At 40.8% G+C, this 22916-nt stretch overlaps 1 protein-coding gene across 1 annotated transcript in view; it reads right to left on the reverse strand.

Moving 5' to 3' along the window:
* Positions 1-21738, reverse strand: part of stx1a (syntaxin 1A (brain)) — a 52660-nt gene extending 30922 nt beyond the window's left edge. Inside the window, exons 1-2 of the mRNA XM_070905296.1 lie at positions 21699-21738; positions 6208-6285 (exon numbers count right to left, since the gene is read on the reverse strand). Coding sequence (XP_070761397.1) covers positions 6208-6285; positions 21699-21728 — 108 coding nt within the window. The 5' untranslated portion in view covers positions 21729-21738. The remainder of the gene's footprint in view (positions 1-6207; positions 6286-21698) is intronic.
* Positions 21739-22916: the final 1178 nt, after the last annotated feature.

Here is a 22916-nt window from a genome sequence, read left to right on the forward strand (position 1 = left end):
AAGATGTCATTATCATATTAGAGGCAGAATGAAAGCAGAGTGAAGCGGATTTAAGTGAAAGCATACACAGATGCAGAAGTATTTCATGTTTATCTGGGCTCAATCATCATTTCTCTGTGACTTTACAAACACTAGAACAATCTCTTATATGTGAGGCCTGTATTCAAACTAAAATCTATCAAATTACCATACACAGACATCATCATCAACAGATAGCTGTTATTAATATTTAATACTAATATACCCACAGCCATGTTATTCAAATTAATGCTTTTTTAAGTCAAATTAGTCAACAACAGCTGGCAGGAAAGATGTGCAGTGAAAATTACTTTGATACAGAAGGATGGCACTCACCTGAGTCGTTACAACCTTTGATGTAACTCAGGATAGTGAACTCTGAATGAATCTGGGCTTAAATAAGACTGAACAGCGGAAAAAAGGATAACAGAGCTGAGCATAGCACCAAAAGATGATGTGGCTACACTAGCTTGTTGATAATCGAACATTACACCCATATTGTTATATAACAATCTGGATAATATCTCGTTACAAAAAATGGGCATTAATCTGCCGCTACAACAGCCTCCACACTACTGTGGCTAGCTGTTTCCCTCTGTTCCCAGTCTTTATGCTAAGCTAACCTTACGCAACATTTAGCGTAAAAAACATGAGAGTGGCATCAATCTTCTCCTCTAACTCTCTGCAAGACATTTATTTTTATTTCCCTAAATGTTGAACTGCTCCATTAAGCACACCATCAAATGCATTAAAGAAAACTGACCCTGGACGTATGCGTATCCTCCTTTGAACTCTGCACTTCACAGCATCATCTGCCACCAAGACCCAGGTTTGACATTCTAACCAATCACCTCCCTCCTCGTGCCTGCTGCCTCGTCACCAGCTGTGCTGCCTCTGGTTCAGGCAACAGCTGGACGAGCAGCAGGTCACATCTGTCGGTGACTTCGTCAATCTCTACTTTCATCTCAGTCTGTCACTTTCTCCTCCTCTTCACCTGCTCCGCTACAGGCCAGCCTGTTCTCCCTTCAGTCTTCTCTCTACGATACGTCCAGGGTTATTTCCCCGCGCAAATTTCCAGTTTGACTTTTCCATTTGCAGTCCACCTTTCCTCTGTTACTTCTCACAGCTCTGCGCTCCCTCCATCTCTCCATCCATATATTCTTGAGCTTTTCCTCATCCCAGCCTGGGTCATTATTCTCCTATTATCTCTTTAATTAGCTGCTGATTGGATCTGTTTTTTTTAATAACAACATAATTGGCTCTGGAAGACCACTGGGGAGAGACCAGGCACCACAGAAGGCCCACTAAGGTAAGTACAGAGTTATATAAAGTAAGACAGACAGGTGGGGAGAGATTGTAAGTTAAAAAGTGTGAGACAGGAATACAGGACGAAGGAAGTGAAAGAGACTGTAAGTGAGCAGAAGATGAAACCACTTTAAGCTGTCTTGGTTTAGAGACCATGTGTTAGTGAGTCACGGTGCGTCTCTAAGGTCTCATAAGACATCAGGCAAATTTTATTTGTGTGCTCTGTCATCTAATTTTAGTTTTACCGAAGTAAAAGTCAAATTTCTATCTGGTGAGGAGAATGAGGAGGCTCGAGGCCACAGTGAGTCTGTCTTGCTTCTGCTCGCTTCATTCTTGCATCATCTGGTGAAGGATTTTGGGGGCATGAGACGAGCCTGGCTACACGATGTAAGAAGAGCACTGACAAATGTAATGGTGCTTATATGCAGTCTTGCAGGCAGATCTATTTCTTTTTTTATCTTTGTCTCAACCACCATCAATGGTAAAAGGGCGAATTTACTTTACCACAAACTTTGAGGTATACACAGTTTTAAACATAAGTAATAGATGGAAAATCAGAGTACTCTGTGTTTCTAAATTGATCATAATTCAACATATAGGCCTGATTTACAACAGCACTGATAAAAACAAACCTTTTACAGCGTCATAAAACAGTAATAACTTAGATTTAATTGTTGTCCTTAAAGTGTTTGTCCTTGTATGTAAAAAGTATCCCAATAATATGGAGAGTAGCAGCAGGTTTCCTCAGTGTTACAGCTTAGTTCATGACTACATAAGGTTAAAGCCTCAACACATACTGCAGTCCACATACAACATGGTGCAGATTCACTCTTACACATACACACTTGAAGCCAGAAAGTGTGGAGGTAAAAAGCCAATGTCAGCTGTCGTACCTGCTGTTGATGTAAGGTAAAGGTAAAGACTTCGTTACAGCTTCCATCTGCAGTGATTCAACCACTCCAGAAAACGTATGTTCAGCTCCAATACGAACTCAACCACAGACGAAGTTGTGTTTGTGCATTGCTTTGCTAGTATGACGAGCTGAGAGGAATAAACTTCACTGGCCATGTTCATCATGAAGAAACATGTCACCCAGTACAGCTCTTCCATGTGTATTAATAGTGATGCTAACATTTTTTCTTATCATTGTGTCAAGCATACAAATATGCCCAGAATACAAGAGCTTACAAGACAAAACAAATAGAATATTAATATACGTACATTTTCAAATGACACTATGAAAAGTCCAAAAACATTGAATACCCATTTGCCTAACTTACATAATCAGACAAACAATATTTTGAAATGACTAATAAACGTAGTGAGATCAAAGTAAAGACTAATTAAATCGTCCCTCCTGCCTTAGTTAGCTAACTTAAAGAAATCAAGTTAAACAACAATTTCAATTTTTTGATCATGTACTGTGTATATCAGAATATTTCAGGATTTTGTTGAGCAATTTCATGAAACATTTTCTCTGTCATCTTAGACTCACTTTCCACTTGAGATCTGGGAGGTTTTGGATGACAAGGTAATTCTATGGCACGGAGGCATTATATAGAGACTGCCTAATAAAGTCTTTTTAAAATTATACATTTATTGTCGGTTTTGGTTTCTTCATGGGATTTTTTGACAAAGATAAAATGCAGCCTTATCCTTTAATGGCCATATCGGCAATCACATCCACACAAACACACTCAGAGATAGATACGCTGCACAGAAGAGTACATGATACTTTAATGCATTATGGCATAAAACCAGAAAGAGACACAGCTGCACGCTTGCACAGACAAAATGCCACAAACACATTATGAAATCAATATCCACACTCTGAGGTCATGTTTATGGTGTGAGTGGAAGACAGAGGGCTGCAGCGGCCTCTCCACTTCTGTTATCCCTCCACACCACCACTGAAAACTTAATTAATGCACCCAGTCAGGGTGAGAGCCTGATTACTCCTTCTCTCCCTCTGCTCCCTTAATCTGCTCCCTTCACTATCTACATCTCCCACTGTCACATGTTGTTACCCGTTCCTCCTCTCTGGTCTTGCTGTCTAACTTCACTCTTATTTCAAAGTCTCTTTCTCTCTCTCTCTCACCATCCCTCCGGTCTCAAACTGTTCTCTGTTGATCCCCCATGTCTCCACATTTCACTCAACCTCCTCTTACTTCACTTTCCCACTCGAGACGGATGAAGCAGACTGAAATTCCAGACGGATAGAGACGTACGTTTCAATATCTAGGATGGATACAGACAGTCTGTCAGAGGCGAGAAGCAGCAGCAGAACAGAAATGAGAGGAAACAAATGTGAGAGTAACTGCAGATTGCAGTGTTCCCTTAGAGCGAAAACGCCACGTAATGACAGGGTTTTAGGTGTCATTTTGAAGTTATACCATGGATACCTGCAATGATTGTCAAATCTTGAACTTCCTGGGTGCAGATGTAAAAACCTACTTCTTACACACAGGGAGATTATAGCTCTGGACTTGTTTTGCTAGAATATGGGGTGCAGGGGAAGCAAAGAGAGATATTTGTTTGCATTTTCAGCATGAAGTCAGGGTATGAAGGCGCAGCCGAGGTCTGGAGAATGTCTGGTTTGGTGGTATCACGTCTATATGCAGATTATGTTGTCCTTTTGGTTTTATTGGACTTTGACTTCTGATGTATTATGAAACAGTTTGCATGGTATGCTGGATGCAAGTGATAGCGGTTAATGTTGTGTTTTCCTGTTTGGCCTTCTGATGGCACTATAAATAAATACAGACACGATGCAAAAACATTTGTCTATATTAGCTTACTCTCACAGTAGCATGATGGTGCAGCACCTGGGTGTCAGGTTTAGTGCAGACCAACACTTTATTTGATATTGGAGGGATTTTAACAACAGCAGCTCTGGAAATGAAGACGTTCCTGAATCTACTGATGAGGAGGAATTTTGTTTTTGTGCCATTTATGAATCAGATCATTTAATAGCAGAACTGGAATATGAGAACGACGAAGCTAGCTCAGATGACATGAGCTCTGAACTGGACAACGGTCAAGATACTGTCCAAGTAGCGGCCCCAAGAGAAGTTAGGACTGATGAGGGAACCTGGTATTACCTCAAGTGGTTACAAGCTTTGGGTTGTGACTGAAAGAATAATACGGTGGACACAAGCAGCTGAGGTGAGGCTTTGCAGGGCCAGTCGGCTAAGTGGTTCAGAAAGACCTCAGATTCAAGCCACAGCTCCTTTACATTCAGGTAGTTTGGGCACCTAGTAAGGATACCTCCAGGTCACCTCCCTTTGGAGGCTTTCAAGGCATGATGAACTGGAAGGAAACTCACAGGTAGATCAAGCACATATTGGAGGGACTAAAGCAGTCGGACTGGGGTGCCTGAAGGGACTTCTCTGGACATTTCGGCTGCTCTGTTTGTCCTGTTTCAACTACAAACATGACCAATTTACTACAATAATAGGGCACATTTTTGGTTCAGTGGCGTGGCTTCTGCTCCCATGATGCTGCTGCAAAATAAATCTGCAGAAGTGTGACACAGACTTGTCTCTAAGCTCACAAACACCGGGCAGAGTGTGAGATACAAAAACACTTAAATTTACATGAACTCATTCTGATGGAGAAATCTAAATGCTAATGCGGGAGGAGGCAGGGGAGGTGAAGGGAGTTAAAGTGCTGAGAAGCAGGTGGTGGTTGTGGCTGCATGGAAGCAGCGCTGAGCAGAATGAATGAGCACCAGATCTATTTGTGTGCTACCCAGTGGCTTGAATTAATGGTAGTGCTCACAGATGATTGGAGATGTTTGGAACATGTGAACATAAAATGACTTCTATAGCTGCCTGAACCACCACTTAGCAGTAATTGTCAAACCCCTATGTTTGATACATAGTACGTCCATCATATGCCTGTTGGTTAGTCACAATATGTGACGGCTGCTTCTCATTGTAGATGCCGTTTGTCTGTATTTTCCATCATGATGTTTGACACTGTTCCCCTTGATACATTGAGGGGAACAGTTTCTGTTCTGATTGATGCACCTGCAGCTCAGTCACAGATGATTTAGCCTCTTTGGTGATGTGTTTGTTGTCTCATGTTGCTTTGAAAACTCAAAGTGCTGATTGTCAGACCTCTTTCACAACTCACAAACGCTGATGAATGGCATTCAACCTCACACGACCTACCTTTGTAGCAACATTTGCATTGGTGATTTAAATACTTCAAAGTTAAAGCCCCCGTGTACATGAATTGACACGCACAGGCATTTCAAAAAGTGATGATGATGACAGACATGATAAATTATGAAACACAAAGTCTCCCTGAGCCTTCTTATTCAAGCTGAGTTATCCTTCTTTTTACTTCTGAACGACTCGCTGTAGGAGATGTATGTAGCAGGCCCATTATACATGTGGCCCCCCTCTGAGAGCCATGACGATGTTCAGTTTGTATTCCCAGCACATGTGCACAGCATGAACATGGGAATACACTCCCAAATGCATGCATGGATGCAGTTTTACAGAGGCTTGGTGCATAGAGTATCTGTCATGCACAAGAGGAGAGACTGGAAAGAAATAAGTGAAATCACCAGTGTTCTTATTCAGAGCTGGACAAGAAGAGCATTGTTGTGTTGTTGAATCAATAAAGGCCATTTGAAATTAAATAAAATACATCACAATCCATGCCACACCAGCAACAACGTCAGTAGTTATAAATCATATCAATGCTCCCCAGGGGAGAGAAATGGCATGAGATTGATTACAGAGCTCTGAAAAACCAACACGATTAGATTCAATATCCAGAGAGGAATGATACACAGGAAGATCGTGGAAGATTGGGAATAAGAGTGACTGAGAGAGAGAAGAAGGAAAGACCAGGACTGTGAGAGAAACAAACCTGTTCAAAGAATTCGTCCATGAAGCCTTTCTCCATCCCCACAGCGACTTCATCCTCCTCCTCCGTCGTCTCCTTCCCCTGGACAAACCACACAGACAATTAAGAATTATTGGAAACAGCTAAAAGACTAAATATGTTCACTGAAATCATTCAAAATACTTGTAAATGTAAATATAAATGTAAAATGTAAAGAGTTATTTATCCTTCAATAACACTGGTCTTGACTGGACTGGACCATGTAATGCATAATTCAAGGTTAAATAGAACAGTATTAACATTCCCACCTCTCCACCCATCAACTGATTAGAAACAAGGAGCACTTAACGACACTTGTAATTAGAACCACAGGTCGACTGATTAGCAAGTTATTATTGAATTAGGACCTTGGGGCAGACAAAACCTTGACTTTTACACACTCATACACCAGCATGTACAAATACACACAAACACTTCATCTTGAGGGAATAGTTCAATGTTTTTTGGGAAATACACTTATTTTCTTTCTTCACAAGAGTTAGATGAGATGAGATAATCCTTTATTAATCCCTCAGTGGGGAAATTTGCATTGCTCCAGCAGCATACAGGATAGTGCAATAGAGACATAAGTAGAGAATCAAGATATGATAAATAAAAACAATAAAGACTGTTATAAAAAAGCTACTAAACTAAAAAACTGAAATTTACATATTTACAAATTCACAGAAAGAAAGAAATAAAGGTAAAGGGATTATACTGAATTGCACATAGAGGTGTGGGTATTGCACCATTGTTACATTCAGAAATATGTGAATTGTCCATTCCGGTGTGTGTGGTCTACTGGGAGAGGTGCTGATTGTAAAGCCTGACAGCAGCCAGGAGGAAAGAACTGCAGTACCTCTCCTTCACACACTGCGGGTGAAGGTCGATACCACTGTCATATCTGTTTGTTATGAAGCTACAACTAACAGTTAGCTTAGCTTAGCATAAAGAAGGGGGGAACAGCTAGCTTGGCTCTGTCCAAAGGTGGTACCTACCGAAAGCGAATAAATGTATTTCCTCAAATGTCCAACTATTACTTTAAATGTACAATATGCGAATGCAAATATATGCAAAAATGCAAATATAAGCAATAGGATAACTTTGTATCAAAGAGAAAACATGAGCGTGCAACCTCTTTTCACTGTCAAAATGACTACTACTCTTTGAATACAAGGAGTGACACAATATAACAAGTAAAAAAGAGAAGTTTGCAGTGTTATCTGCTGCTGCAAAATGGTTACATCATGGTTTACATCAGTGTGGTCTGAAATTGTTCAGCAAATATATCGTAATTTCTAAAAGGTTGGAAACAAAAATATGTAGCTTTTAATTTCTAACTCAAACTATAAAATACCTAAAATAGATTTATATGGTCACAAAAATGACTAATTAGGCCTTTAAAGCCTGAGAGACCTCCCAGCGTCCAAAAATGAAACTTAGAAAGTTAGAACTCTAACTGGTGATTCATTCTGAGATGCTCATTTCTAATCACATATCAGCCATTACACTGCATCAGCAGGGATCTCATGTGGCTTTATCTCATTCATCTAGCCTTTGACAAACTAATTCAATTCCCCATTAGCGGTCTATGAGATCCATTTGCTTATCAACACTGTGGAGAGGGAGTGTAGTTTTCATCTTCCTCTGGCTGAAATGACTCCTTATTCTCATCCCAAAAACTTCCCAATAGCAGGGAAATAATCACACACACACACACACACACACACACACACACACACAAATTAGTGTATGTTAGTTGACATATGACTTTTGGACTACATTACAGCTGAAAAAGTTGGTCAATTAATCGATTGGTTGATTGATTCGTAGATCGACAGAAAACTTTTTTGACAATCAATTAATTCTGTCACTCTGCTGATTTCATAATTTTCAAGCAAAAATACCAAACTTACACTGGTTCCACTTGATTTGATACTTTTCTTGTCAGACAGTATACAATGTATGATAGTAAACTGAATGTCATTGGCTTGGAGAGCGAATATAATTTGAATATGTCACTCTGGGATTTTATAATGAGCACATTTCTTTATGCTTTCTACAGTTGCAGCCCTAGACTACAGAACGTAGACGTTGTAAGTTCTCATATCATATGATGCATATAACAGCTACTTTCCTAGCTGTGTGAATCAAAACTATGGTTTCATTTATTTCCCCTTCTCAACAGCAGGCAATCTCCAATCTCCAGCCCTCCCAGCCTGTAAAAATGTTCTCTTAAAAACCCTCACTGACCCAAAGGCAAAAATCCCTCAAGTCTTGTTTGTTTAAAACAAGGATTTTCTCTGTACTCTGTGGATCACAGGAACAGCAATGGGTTGTGGTGTGATATTGGAATAGAAGCCCCTGTCGAAAGCTGTGGGATGCATGATGTTCTGGGACTCAGAAGACTTTTGGCCATAAATTGCCTTTTTAAAAAGGAACCGCTGTAAAACTAAGTAAACAATTTCCTGAGCTCCCTGCACATTTTAAAACAAATCTTTAAACCATTAGGTCCAATTAATATTTTAAAACCACAGTGAGTCGTATCAAGACATTATTTTCATGCCATCCACGTGTGCCAGCAGTCGGCCATGTTCGTCCAGACAAAGACGCTAATGTAAATGCATTAAAGGCACCGGGAGGCAGAAAGCAGGAGAAACTTTTTACTTCTTAACTGTTTAATCCATTCAGTATTATACATCAGTGGTATGCTAATATACAGATATGTCTGTCTGTGTAGTTCTGAGAGTTTGAATATTGTTTTTATTCTGAAGGTTTTTTAGTGTATAGTGAAATCAACAAACACAGAAACACACTTGATAGAAGAGAAAAAATTGACTGAGACCTAAATAATCACAAAGCACCACTACTAAAAAGTTTAATTAAAATAAATAACTGATTAGAAGAAGAAGAAGAAGAAGAAGAAGAAGAAGAAGAAGGAGGAGCAAGGCTGGAATGACGCTACTTTTGTTTATGATGACATTTCAAGTTATTAAAACTGGAAAAAAGTGTTGTTGTTTTGCAGTCCTTGAGAATCTTTTTTTTTTTTCATCATCAGAGCTGTTTTTATATGAGGGGGAAAGGATACAGTTTCCTCTGAATATCCGAAAATAACTAAGTTTCTGTGAGGAAGTATAGTTTTTTGTATCCATTAGAGTAGATCAAAATATTTGACCAAAGTGATTCTAACATAAGAGTTTCTTCTTCGATTTTGCACACATCACAAAATTGAGATGCTGAAGGATACAGTTTGAAAAGTCTAGTGTTTACTTAGTAACTATAGATAGGTGCTTATGCAAGACTTTCTAGTTGTGTCAAACACAAATCCATTCTGTGGGGTTAAAATGGGAAGAAATGTAGAGAAATGGGGAGACGAAGAGTGAGAGAGAGGATCCAGTTCTTGAGAAAAACGTCTGAGGAGACACACTTCAGCGAGAGATGGCGAGGCAACTGGCGCAAAACTAAGTGAGAGGAATGCAGATCCACTGTGATCACGCTAACTTTATCCAAACCCACTCAAACTATGTTCAATTCAACAAATTGCATCCAAAAACACATTTGACGACATTTGGAAAATAAAATAATTAAATCCAAAACAATGAACTGTCTCAAGATTCCCAAATTTGAGAGCTTGATGAGCTCAACTGTTGTGACAACTGTCAATATGGTGGCTCTCATTTTGGAACAAAACTCTTCACATCGTATTAATAAATAAGAGTTTGGTGTTGGTATGGCAATGAGGTGCATTTGAGGAACTGCAGACTAGAAGCCGAGAGAAACGAGGCAGCAGCAGGAGGCAGAGGAGGAGGAGGAGGAGGAGGAGGAGGAGGACATGCAGGGAATCAGAATAAGTTCCGAGAGCACCAGTAGTGTGGTCTGCCTCCACAGAGAGATGCTGTATCTCCTGCAGAGAGAGGAGGTTTTACTGTGAGTTACTGTGAGAGGGAGAAGACCGAGCGATGCACCCCAAACCTCCTCCTCCCACCCAGATCTGAAGCTCCTGCTGAGCCACACAGAGGCTGGGAGGAGACTTCAATGCTTCATTCTTGACTCAGCCTACAGACTTGGACTTGACTGTCCACAGAGAGCAGCTGCTCTGAGCCTGAGACACACAAACATACATGCACACTACAGCTGACACACTGATAATATACAACAGAGGGTTAACACACAGAAAGAACAAGGCCTATGCAAGCCGGTCCCCATTAGGCCACAACCCTTCAATTCACTCTCTGCCTCTGGGGCTCACACTCGGGTAAAACACCCCGGCAGGAGCAGTGGCCTGATTATGCTGTTTATTAGATTAGAGAGTTGTTCTAGGCACCATGCCAGCAGGGAGTCGCTCCATAAAGACAAAAGACAGTGGCTGCACATCCAGTGTAAACAGGAGGAGGAAGAAATATAGTCCACGAGTGAGGGAGCGAGATAAAACAGACATCACAGCTGATGTCAGCACGGAAAGAAGAGGAGGAGATACAGGCCAACATGACAATTATGGAAAGCTGTGAAAGTGTAATTGCACGTGCAATAAGAGGACATAGAGACGGCGAGCATGAGTGTTGATGTGTGAGTAGTCAGGGTAAATGGAGAGGGAGGAAATAACGTGATCATGAGAGAGCGAATGCATTCAGACCCTTTTTCTGGTTATAACTAAGAATAAGAGAGAGAAGAGCAGCGAGAGACAGTTCAAGTGGAGAGACAGAAACCCATGTGGGCAGCACTTTATTGTCCTTTTATGTTTCCATATTAAAGCAGACCTGTTTCCTGCATCTTTGTATTGTAGCCAATTCAAGCTGCTTCCTGTAGTCCCATTAGAAATGACTCATAAAAATCTGTGTCAACTGCACGGAGGAATACTGACAACCAGATTTATTATCATAATACAGATAGGTAGCATTCATTATGGATGTGTGCTTACTCACACACACACACACACACACACACACACACACACAGTTATTCTTCTACTGCATAGTACACATTACAACATAACACATTCCCTCGCTCCTAACCTTTGGCTTCTATGTTCCTGTTTCCAGTAATTATGGTGATTACCAGTTTCCGACTTGTAAATAGCGTTTACGTCAACATCAAAGTTGTAAATAAGACTCAGAAACCCGTAATTTCTGAAGGCTCTGATATATCCAACTTAATAATGCAGAAGTGCCTAAAAGAACCTAAAAAATGAGATGCGTAACATTAACCAAAGTCTGTCCTTAAAGGTGTTTACGCTCAAATTCAATTGCTGCATTGTCGATGATACAACCGTCTTGAATCTTCAGATGCTCTAACCTCTAATCCTAACCTTAAAGTGTATCTAGGTAGTGTATGTAGGTAACTTTGGTTTAATTTGCCCAGAGTCTGTCTCTGAGATTTCTTGTTACCTGACAATACAGTGGGGTGGTGCTCACAGTAATGAAACATTAACAAAAAAAACAACAATTGTTTTCCAGATTCAGTGTCTCTGGTATTCTGGATACTCTGCAGACCTCGTAGTGAACAGTTGTTATAGATAATATCATAGACAGTAAGGTCTATTAATTGTCCAGAGTAACTGAGACATTGGTTTCGGAAAGACATGTCGCTGTTTCATTTTTCAAATGTAATTCTTCAATGTTTTGAGCAGGACAAACACATTTCCATTCACCTACACTGTACCAGTGTTTTGACAGAACTCCCAGAGACATCTTATTATATATCATATCATATCATATCATATCATATCACAAAACCTGGACAAATAAGACCAAAGGTATGTGAGAAACAATGTTTTGTAATTTAAGGTTAGAATCAGATGCATTATGGCCGAGTCCTTCCAAGGTTAGAAGATATCCAAAAACCTGGGTAAATAAAACCCAAACTATCTGTATGGCGAGATACCACTAGAAGTAAGTGAGAAAATTTATTTTTGTAATTTGGGTGGACAGGCCCTTTACTCTAAAACCAATCTCAAACAGCGTTTTGAAGAAGTGAAGACTGGCCAGTGTCACTTTGGTTAAAACTCAAACTGGTCCTCACGAAGATAGACATTCAACAGCACACACACACACACACACACAATCCCACTTATAAAAATAGCCATGGCCATGTTGTCACCTGCTCCCATGCTCAAGCCCTCAGGATATTCACCACGCGCAGGCCGAGGGATCGACAGTCGAAGTGCATGCAGGAACAGTAGGCAGTAAAATCACACGGGAAAATGTATTTTCACTCACATTTTCAGCACGAAGCTAATGCTCGTATCCAGAGTGACTTTATTATGAGCGCAGGGGTTGACTTAAATTCATGGGTCACTAGAAAAAAAACAACCACTGCATATATATATTAATTAAAAACTAAAAGTAAGTTAGAGCTGATGCTGACACAGCAAAACCTCAAATCAACAAACCGGCCTCAGCGACAGATTGACCTGCTGGTCGGCTGACTGAGTGACTGTCAGAGTAAATGACCGGCTGATGGAGGAGGAGGACGAAGTGTAGGGCTATCGAGACAGGATAATTACACAACCAGGGAGCAGCGTGGGTGACGAGAGGACACAGGAAGTGATAAGATTGAGCCAGCCAAATGTAAAACTCAGTCAGTTCCTTTCACATTACTGTGCCGTCTCCTCACTGACAACAACACCAGGAGCCATCCTTGAAGCAAGTCCACAAGTCTCCATCTTTGACTCAGGGCATACACTGATGGCTAGTGTGAGTTTTTTTCAGATGCAGTCAGCTGGAGAAAAATAATGTGGTACATTTCTCCATGTGCTCTATAGCCGATCAATGCACTCCTGCTGATAACTTTCCAACAGAAGTACATTTTGTTTTAATCGAAGATATGTATGTGCTGCAGTACTTTCCAAACAAGCTCCACTGTTGTCTGTACACATGAATGAGCACAGCACAACACATTTTGGGAGCAACCGCAGAGAAGAAAATCAGTTCTTCTGTTTTGCCAAGAAAAGTGAGTTTGAATCTAGCACAACTGCAGATCTGAACACTCTGCCTTCTGTCTTTAATGATTATTTCAGCAGACTTGGCACTACTCACAAATCCCAAACCAGAAACAGACACCAATTTCAGCCTGCCTTAATTGATTTTTTGGGTCATTTGTAAACACAACAACCTAATAAAGTTGTTTTTTTACTAAATAATTGCCTATTTGCGCATCCAGCAGATCAGAATCAGAATCAGAATCAGAAACTGTTTATTGCCAAGTAACATACATTACAAGGAATTTGCTGTGGTCTGAAGGTGCTGTTGTTTTGATAACAAATAAGTAGAATATAAAAGCTAAAATAAGAATAAGAATAAAAATAAAAATAAGATAAGATACGGCGTGAGATAATTATTTGCTTGTTGTCCTATAGGTGGGAGATTGACCATCTGGTGACCCGAAGACAGTGGAGACGATAGAACGAACCAAGTAAATAAATCTGGTGCTCATTGACGGCTATTTCCCAGTTGGAAAAGCAGAAGATCATCATCTTCCTGTGTCAGAGCCAGAAAAATGGTGACAAAGTAAATGTCAAGTTAACTTCTCCAAGTAATTTGTATCCCAGTGTCCATGACGACTGAAAATGGCGTCAGCAGGGCGGCTACGTCACTCACTTCTGATTGGTTAGGGCAAAACAAAACCTGTGATCCTAAACATAAAATGGCCGACATGAACACAGACTTTTAGTCATTATCAGACTAAGAATTTCTCAAAAAAGACAAAAAAAAACCTGGAATTCAATCCTTCAAATTTGGTAAACATTTCCACAACTATCTTTAAAAAGCATTTTAAGAAGTTTCTCGTTGCTAACTGCTAGTATCATTTTATTATGAATCTCCGATGATGATAGTTCCAGATGGGCCTCTTGGCTGTTCTTCGCTAGCACATCTGTTGTGACTGTTTGATTCTTTCCTTGTATTTTTACCTTTTATAATTTCCTGTGACTTTGTATGTGGGATTTTCTATTTGATTTGGTTAAAATAAACCCACTTCTCGTTTCTCAAGCACAGCTGCTTTGCATTCCAGTGAAAAACAGATCTGGCCGAGGTTAACAAGAGGATTTTATCAGCTGTGCCGGCAGCAAGCAGGGTTCAGCAGATGCACGAAGAAGAATAATGTGGGTGGGAGAGGAGATGAAGCACTGCCACCGCAGCAGCACAGAGTCAAAGTGTGTGCATGTGCAACAATTTCCATTTCCTAACAATCCTCCTCAACGTCCTCCCCCTTTAATCATCTTCCCTTTTCTTTCTCATTCTCCCTGTCTGTCATTCTCTCGCCTCCTTCTCTCTCGCTCTCCTTCCTCCAGACTTCAGCTTCACTACACAATCATTATAGCAGCTGGCCCACACAACATGGACTCAGTTACCTTTGTCTCGCTCTCCCTCCTCTCGCCTTCACTTTGTCTTTTCTATCCTTCCTCAACACCATGTCGTCCTTCATTAATACCACCAAACTTACACTTTAGATGTTTCTACGTTGTTTCCGTCTTGTTACCTGGTCCTGAGAGAAACAACACCTTATTCTGCTCAATTTAAACTTTTTGATCCTCCTCAATTAATCCCAGATTTTATCCCTCTCTTGCTCTTCCTCCTATTTTCCTCTCTCTCTGTCTTTCATCCCTCTCCGCCCTCTGCCTCCCTCACATCTTTCTGACCTTTAACAGTGTAATCATCAAAGTGATGCCATTTAAACACGCCTAAACACAAATTTACAAACGGCCACACTATAAAAGGTTAAATAATTACTTATAATGCGATAATAGCACATCTTTCCACAAATCAATGATAATCAATTGCAGGCCAGAATTCAAATGTCTGCAGCCGCCAGTTCTCACAGAGATAACCCTTTCTGCCACAGGGACTCAGATGAGATGACTGACCTTTTAGACTAAATAGTGGATGCTTACTTCCATTTTGGCTTGTTAGCACGTTATTGGCTGATGGGTATGAATACATAAACTACAAATTGTTGAGGATCTTCATGCACAAACTTGTCTGCCCTGGGCATGTGAGTATTCAGCTGCGGGTGGTCGGCCAGTGTTCAGCGTTGCAGGAGTGGGTGAGAAAATGTGGTGAAGCTTCAATTGAACTTCAGTGACAGATCACAGGCAGGGAAAAGAGCCGTGCTGTCACCACTTAAGCTATGGCTTTTCCCACCCCCAGTCCCTTCTCCTTATTCCCCTGTGGGATATATTCACTCCATAACTCGCTGGCCATGAAGGATTATGACAGGACCAATGCGCCACTAACATAATTATATTGTAGATATGTGGGAAATGTAACAGAGAGTGAGAGGGATATCATGGAGCTGTAGGACAAGAAGTGCAGAGAAAAGCAAAGAAAAAGATCAGAAAACAGAGGTGGAAAGAGGCCGAGAGATACAACATTTTTAAAAACGAAAGACTATTTTCATTAATGAGTAATCTGAAGATTATTTTTTTTAATCTGTTGACTCACTTTTGGTCTTTAAAATGTTAGAAAATAGTCCAAAAAATGCCAATTATCCAAAGGTGATCTTCAAATCACTCAAAGATATTCAGTTTTCTATGACAAGAAAATTAAAAGCAGAACATCCTCACATTTGAGAAGCTGTAACTGGGAAATGTTTTGCATTTTTGCTTGAAAAATGTCTTAAATAATTGACAAATCAATTGACAAAGTTGCTGCCTATTAATCATCTGCCAATCGAGTAATCACTTAATCAGATGTTTGTTTTAGCTCTAGAATATTTGTAATGGCTCACATTCCAAAAGTCTTTTTCAGAGAAAAACACTTTTAAAAGAGAAAAACAACAGTCAGTCATTTTAGCAAATGGCTGGTAGGACTTATGATTCTTGTCCATCAGGAAGTAAGGAAGAAATAGTGTGAGTGGTTACAGAGCCACAAAGGCCTCAGATTTATTTATTAGTAATCATTTACTTGAATGTGAAGAGAATTACCACCCCACTCTGCAGTTCCACTCAGCTCTACAGAGCTCATTGTTTTGGTTTTCAGCTCGCAACTTCACTGTTTTGGTCCACTCTCGCTGTTCTCGTAGTGTCGTTTTCAGACTCAACAGGCAGCTATTTTCAGAAAAGCTCTAAAAACGCACTGTACACTACCTGTTCAGCAGCAAACAGCAGGCAGACACAGTTGGAGACATGGTGAACATAGTGGCGCATTTAGCAGCTAAAGAGCCACATACTTTCCTCAGAAATTAGGGGAAACCAAGAACATAGCTAAAAGAGGGCGAACATTGAACTTATTGCCTGGTGGAAAGAAACATGACTCCAAATATATGCTGGCGTTGCTCCATTTCTGCTGGATGTGTACGTGAGAAACTGTTTGCCATGTCAACTTAAAAGCTCAGTATGGCGTACAGCTTCTGTTGCAAAGAGGCAAAAAGGTAGTAAAAAAAAAGTAGTTTTGCAAGTAGTATTTTTGTGCCTAAACTTAACCAAACCTTAACCGTAGATTGTTAGATCACACAATGGTTTGTGACAGAGGTACTGGTTTTGGTGGGCACTGACAAATGATGTTGTCCGTCATGTCAGAAAACACTTATGTGGGATGATGATGATTGATGGCAAATTACGTTGTTTGTTACTTTGGAGGACTTGTTAGTTAAAAGTGCCTGTTCAGCCTCACGTTGGCAAGATTAAGCATATTATTATTATTATTATTATTATGAAAGATTATCACGCAACAAAGACAAGAGGTCAATGACGGTTCACAGCCTTAATCTCCAACAAGAATCTGCAATAAAAGGTGTTATCTGTGCTGCTAAAGAACCACTCTGCTACCATCGATAACAAAGATGACCCGAAGCTAATTTTCCCACAGCAGATGTGGAAGGTTTGATTACAGAATCATCTTTATTTATTATTAGGATCTCCATTAGCTGACGCCTCGGGAGCTGCTGCTGTTTATGAGAAGCACGAGATTTTGCCACAAAACGACGCCATAAAACATCAGCAGACACTGATACCGCATTGATTTCTGGGAAATCTCACAGGTAGAAGCTCAAGAAACTATTATAAACACGAACCCTTATTTTACTTTACTGATATGGATAAGGATGGTGCGGTGCATGACGATTCAATGGACCATCCATTCACACATTTCAAAAATACCTATTAGCAGCCGACAGATATCAGATATCTTTGCAACTGTCACCTCATTTGCAAAGACAGACAAGTCCCTGGTGAAATGCCAGATCGGTCACACTCATTTCATGGCTCATTAATGTAATTATGCAGCCTCTATGTATTGATGAATGACTTGTTTGTGAGAGAGTACGCCTTTCTCATGGTTAATAGTGACAATACAGGACGATGACAACGCATTTCGCTGCCACTTCCACCACTGACTTTAAAGATAAAGGCTCATCTGTGGAGCTCAACCAGGAAGCTGCTGGTTTTGCCACCACAGATCCGAGCGCTTGCAGAGGCTCGAAGCTTCGGGCGAGGACAAATAAAACCTCTGAGCCTCTAGGATCAGTGTTCAGTTCAACAGCAACCAAGGTTGCTTTTTGTCCCCCCCACTGTTTGTTGGTGTCACTGAAGAAGTGTCAACAGCCAAGATCACGTCAAGGACAGAAGAAAAAGAGGTGAGGACAGGGAATGAAGTGGGATGAAGGGGAGACGGATGTGAGCAGAGAAAAAAGAGAAGGGCTAATGAAAAGAAACAAGAGTCAAAGACACACACAGCCTCTGAGTCGGTGCTCCACATCCATCCTATTAGTTAATGTGTCACTCTAACGCCACACAGGCAGTGACAGTGAGTACACCGGCCATACACACTCACAAAGAGCTGCCTGAACAAATACTAACACTGACTAACAAGGCTGCACAGAGGAGACAGAAGGGAGAAAGGAGAGGGAAAATGGGGGAGGGCAGGAAGCCATCTGATAAATCACTGATAGGAAAAGAGCAAACAGAAATAACGGAGGACCTACCGATTACCGAGAGGATGAAAGAAGAGGGAGGGTTATTATTAAAAAGAGATGGAGATGGGAAAAGAGGCAGATATGGCCAATCACACGACGAGAGACAGAAGAGAACAAAAAGACGGAGCTGATAAAACATCAGGAGATAAACAATCACATTTGATTGATAACAGTTCCTGTGGTGTGTGAAATCCGTAATAACCTCATCAGCGTGTTTCCCCTCAGGTTTCAGAGCCCGAGCGAGGCTGACAAACGCATCTTATCTGCGCCATCTGTCACCAAATCACCGCTTGGCCGGCTGGGAGTGATGGGACGAGGTGAGGGGAGGGGAGAGGCCCGTAAGACCGTTTTAGTTATTGAGACTGTCAGTTTTTAGGCAGCAAGCTAATGAGCTACTGGAAGAGCAGAGTCGTAGGCAGGTGTTGAGCTCATAAAGTAGCTTTATGTGCATATGGGCAACGTTGGAGCAGAACCTGCACCTTCACACAAATATGAGCAAAACTCAATTTCCTGCCAAAATGACACGCAAGCACATGGGTGAGTAAACCTGCAGTGTGACACAACACACACAAAGACACGGAGGCAACGAAATCTGTTAAGTGCCGTTCACTTCTTTTTGCCGCTCCCTTGCTTTGTTTGCATGTGAAAATTAACAGTTATGCAATATCTTTGTAACATGTTATTTGAAGCTAATTATTTTTCCCTTTTAAGCAATTTGCAAAATGTAGCACAAAACAAATATTTTCATACTAGAAGTCCAAAACATTAAGAGAAAATAAGAGGCTGCACACTCTGTTTTTAGTGCCACAACAATCCCTGGACTTGTGTTTTCTTACATAGAAATGATCCCAGTGAGTTCCACACAGGGGGGTATACAGATTTTACATTTGGGGACAAATAAAGAGCACTGATATCAGATCGGTACTCGGCAGAAGCTCTGAGCTGAGAATCATCATCAGCAGAGAAAACGCTTGATCGGTGCATTCCTAATCAAAAGATAACAATCATGTCAAGAAAGCCTTAGCATTGGATTCTTTTCAGATCAATAATGTCATGTAAATTTCCATTTTCCTCTACATACAATAAATATGAAAAGTCTAACCCCAATCCACGTTATCCACCTGTTTTTATGCTGTGGACTGGAGTCTAGATGGAGCGCACTGAGAGTTGGGAAGTCAGTTTAATAGGTGAACTGTGGTTTTGTTATAGCCCACAGCAGAATCACAAAATCCTCCAATTTGTTTTTCTAGTTCACTGTTGATGATTTGCAACTCGACATCAACAGTGAGCTGGGAGATATTTGGGGACATCATTACGCAACCTCGCTCAACCAGAATACATCTTGCATGTATCCCCTTGAATGTGTGCCACTGAGTCAGACAGATACATTAGACAGTAGACGTTTAGTTGTTTAGTTGTGACGACATAACTCTCCAAACTCCATCAATATTCTGTCCACTTTCGTAGGTCTGGGTTGTCATGGCAGCAGGCTACAAAAGACAGCTCAGACTTCCTTCTCCCCCTCTCACCTGCATGGTCTCGTGCCAAGCCTACCTCCACGAGGGGCCCCTGGTTTCCCTCCTCCATGTGAGGTTGCTCTTTCCCTCTGCCAATCCATAGAGGTCTTCAAACTGCTTTTAGTTTGGCCCTTCACAAGAGACCAGTTTGCCTTGGGAGACCCTACCAGGAGCCGTTTCCCTAGCAACAAAGTTCCCAGGGTCATGGGGCACCTGAATCCCCCACCATGATAAGGGGACAATTCTTGAAGGGACTCTCCAAAACTCCCAAAGTAGTACACTCTAATGTCTAATTTTAATTTTCTTAGTTTGACATCACTGTAAATTAAATATCTTTGGATTTGTATTATTGGTCGGACAAAACAAGATTGTGAGTCCTGGGAACTTGTTATGCACATTTTTTCACTATTTTCTGATTTAAATTTTAAAAAACGACAGATGAATCGATATTGAAAATAATAAAAAAGTTGCAGACCGAGTCCATTGCACACTAGTTCAGAGCTTTTATACAATCGCACATGTATCCTACTCTGTGCTGTTGTAATGAGCCGTCCAGACCCACTGAGACATCTACGTGAGGTTCAAGAAGCTGCATTAACTTGAGGCTGTAAATGGAAAACAATATTAATCTAGGGCTGATGGGAAATAACAGTCTGTGACTTGCAATTTACTTCAATTTTATTTGGTCCGAATTGCCTAAAATTGGTTTGACTGGAGCTGCTCCAGCAGCCATTTCTCAGATATGAAAGATATGATCAAAAATAATGAAAGAAAAAAGAATCAGCAGCTGACAGACAATTTCTATCGACCCTGAGCGGTTTGGCTGAATGAAGCTGGAAGATTCAGGCGATTTCTCCGTCTCTCTAAACTGCATCCTTCCAGCACTGCGAGGAGGCAGCATGGCAGGCTGGAGACACGCCTCTCTCAAACACACACACACACACACACACACACACACACACACACACACACACACACACACACACAGTTGGCAGGGCTGGGTTGTCTCCCTTGAGGCCAATTCATAACTGGATCTTCACTGAAAACTGAGGAGTCGTAAATTATTTCCCCTCTCTCTCCTCAGTTGCCATTACCAGATCTTACGATGGCCACTTTACCACCACACACACACACACACACACACACACAGTAGCCTATATCAAGCTGCTGCATTCCTATGGAGAATAAAACTCAAACCAAAACAAATGGCTTTGAGCAACAATTATAAACAGTTATACATAGACTACGTGATATATGTGCGGGATATTGAAACTATCAGGAGGTCAAAACGTGGAATTCATAGATTTTAAGGCTTCATTTAGGATGTAGGGGTAAGGACAGAGATGTGGAAATCATTGTTCTCGGTGTGGGTGGTTAAAGGTTTTACAGATAATGTGCAGATTGCAGACATTTAACAGGTGAAACTGGCGAGCTGGGACCAATCTTCTATTACACCCATAGTTGGCCAGATCGATCAAACCACACACACACACACACACACTGATTTATTCACTACTAACATATTTCCACATAGGCTACACAATTGTTCACAAATCTAACTCTTTCTGGATATTAAATTCTAAAAGATAACAAAAAAACTGCTAAAATGTAACACTGAATATTACACGAATGACCCTATCGAGATTAAATACCAGTAAGTATGAGACGTGTCTATCCTATAAAGTCCCTCTGAGCCTCATCCTGTAGTAGTCGATAAATTGCTTAAAGAATATAAGCAGGAAGATCAAAGTGGTTTTTCGTTAAAGAAAACGACTTTTACTTTGATTAAACACCTGAAATCTTTCATCTCGGCAGGGCTTTATCCTGCTTCACACACACAGTACAGCCAGGTGGCAATATGCGCCTGTTGCCTGTAATAAAACACAACATTTCAGCCTCCATCAGACCCCCGAGAGTCACAACTGTTGCTCAGTCAGCGCGCCCAGCTCTGTGGATCTGCGCTTTTATAATCATCTAAAAGCGCGTTCAACAAGCATCCACTCACAGAACAGGTGGATGCTGACCGTCTAAAATAACCCGACAGTAACTTACATGTTTAAGTTCTTGCATGCGGTCCTTCATGGTTCCGGTAAATCACTCTTATTCCTCTCAGTTCCCGCTGTCTTCTGGATGTGTGAGATGATGGAGCGGCGGGGCGCGGAGCGACAGGATGAGGGCGAGGACGCGCGTCTGGCGGCGGCGAAAGGCGGTGATTCTCCCCCTTTGGTTTGGATGATGGGACCACTTTACAGAGCAGAGCCGGGTGACGCGCACTAAAGGTGAGGCGAGGCCTTCCGCCGTTAACCCATTACACACCTTCAACTTCCTCCTCAATCCGCACTAATTGACCTATAATAACCTCCTCTCCAAGTTTCTCTTTGTTCCGGTAAAGTCTGTCGAACAGGCTGAAGGCTGGACTGAGAAGAAATGACCACCTCGGAGAGTCTGGCTGAGTGCTGAGCTTGTGTTGGATTTGGTTATTGATTGAGCAGGTTTAGAGATAACGCCCAGGTGGTTTCCATTGTGCCAAAGCGCACAGCGACCTCTGTCGGCCACACGCGGTGCAGAGTTAAAGCAGCAAAAACAGATTATTTATTTTCCTAAATCATGTTTTTTTAGACCCTCCACGGAATATCAATGAAACTGGTGTTGGTTTATTCATTTCAAGAAAGTTGTTTATCTGTTTTTGCAAATAAACTCTTCTCTCACTCCTCAGTGGGTTACGATTTAAAAAACAAAAAAAACAACATACATTGTCTTACATCTGCTTTTACAACTCTGCATAATAAAATATAGCCAAGATCCATTTGCTTTGTTTTTTTAGATGCCTTCTTATGCCCATTAGGTTTTTTTTTTAATCTCATCAGCAATCATTTTTAAATCCATGAATCCAGTATGTTTTATTGTTTTCTTACTTGTCCAAATAAAGACAAATAAACATTCATTTCATTTAATTTTAATTCATCACCTTATCAATAGTCTACATGTATTTATTGTTATAGTCTTTTGAGTACTACTGATAAGAACGGTCTATAAACCTTCAAACATGAAAAGTAAATTACATAGTTTTATTTGATTTGAAAGCTCATTTAGTTTAATTTCCCGCTTATGAGCAAGCACCTTTTTATTCATACCAACTTAAAACTTAATCTGAATCTGTACTGTATGTCTCCTCTGCAGGGTGGTTTGTATGACATGTGATTGTGAAACAGTGCAGTTCTCACAAAATCATGGAAGTTGTTTGTTCAATTCCTTCTATATTCTGGAAAA

Source organism: Enoplosus armatus, chromosome 5 (assembly GCF_043641665.1).
Source record: "Enoplosus armatus isolate fEnoArm2 chromosome 5, fEnoArm2.hap1, whole genome shotgun sequence".
In the NCBI taxonomy this organism is placed as follows: Eukaryota; Metazoa; Chordata; class Actinopteri; order Centrarchiformes; family Enoplosidae; genus Enoplosus; species Enoplosus armatus.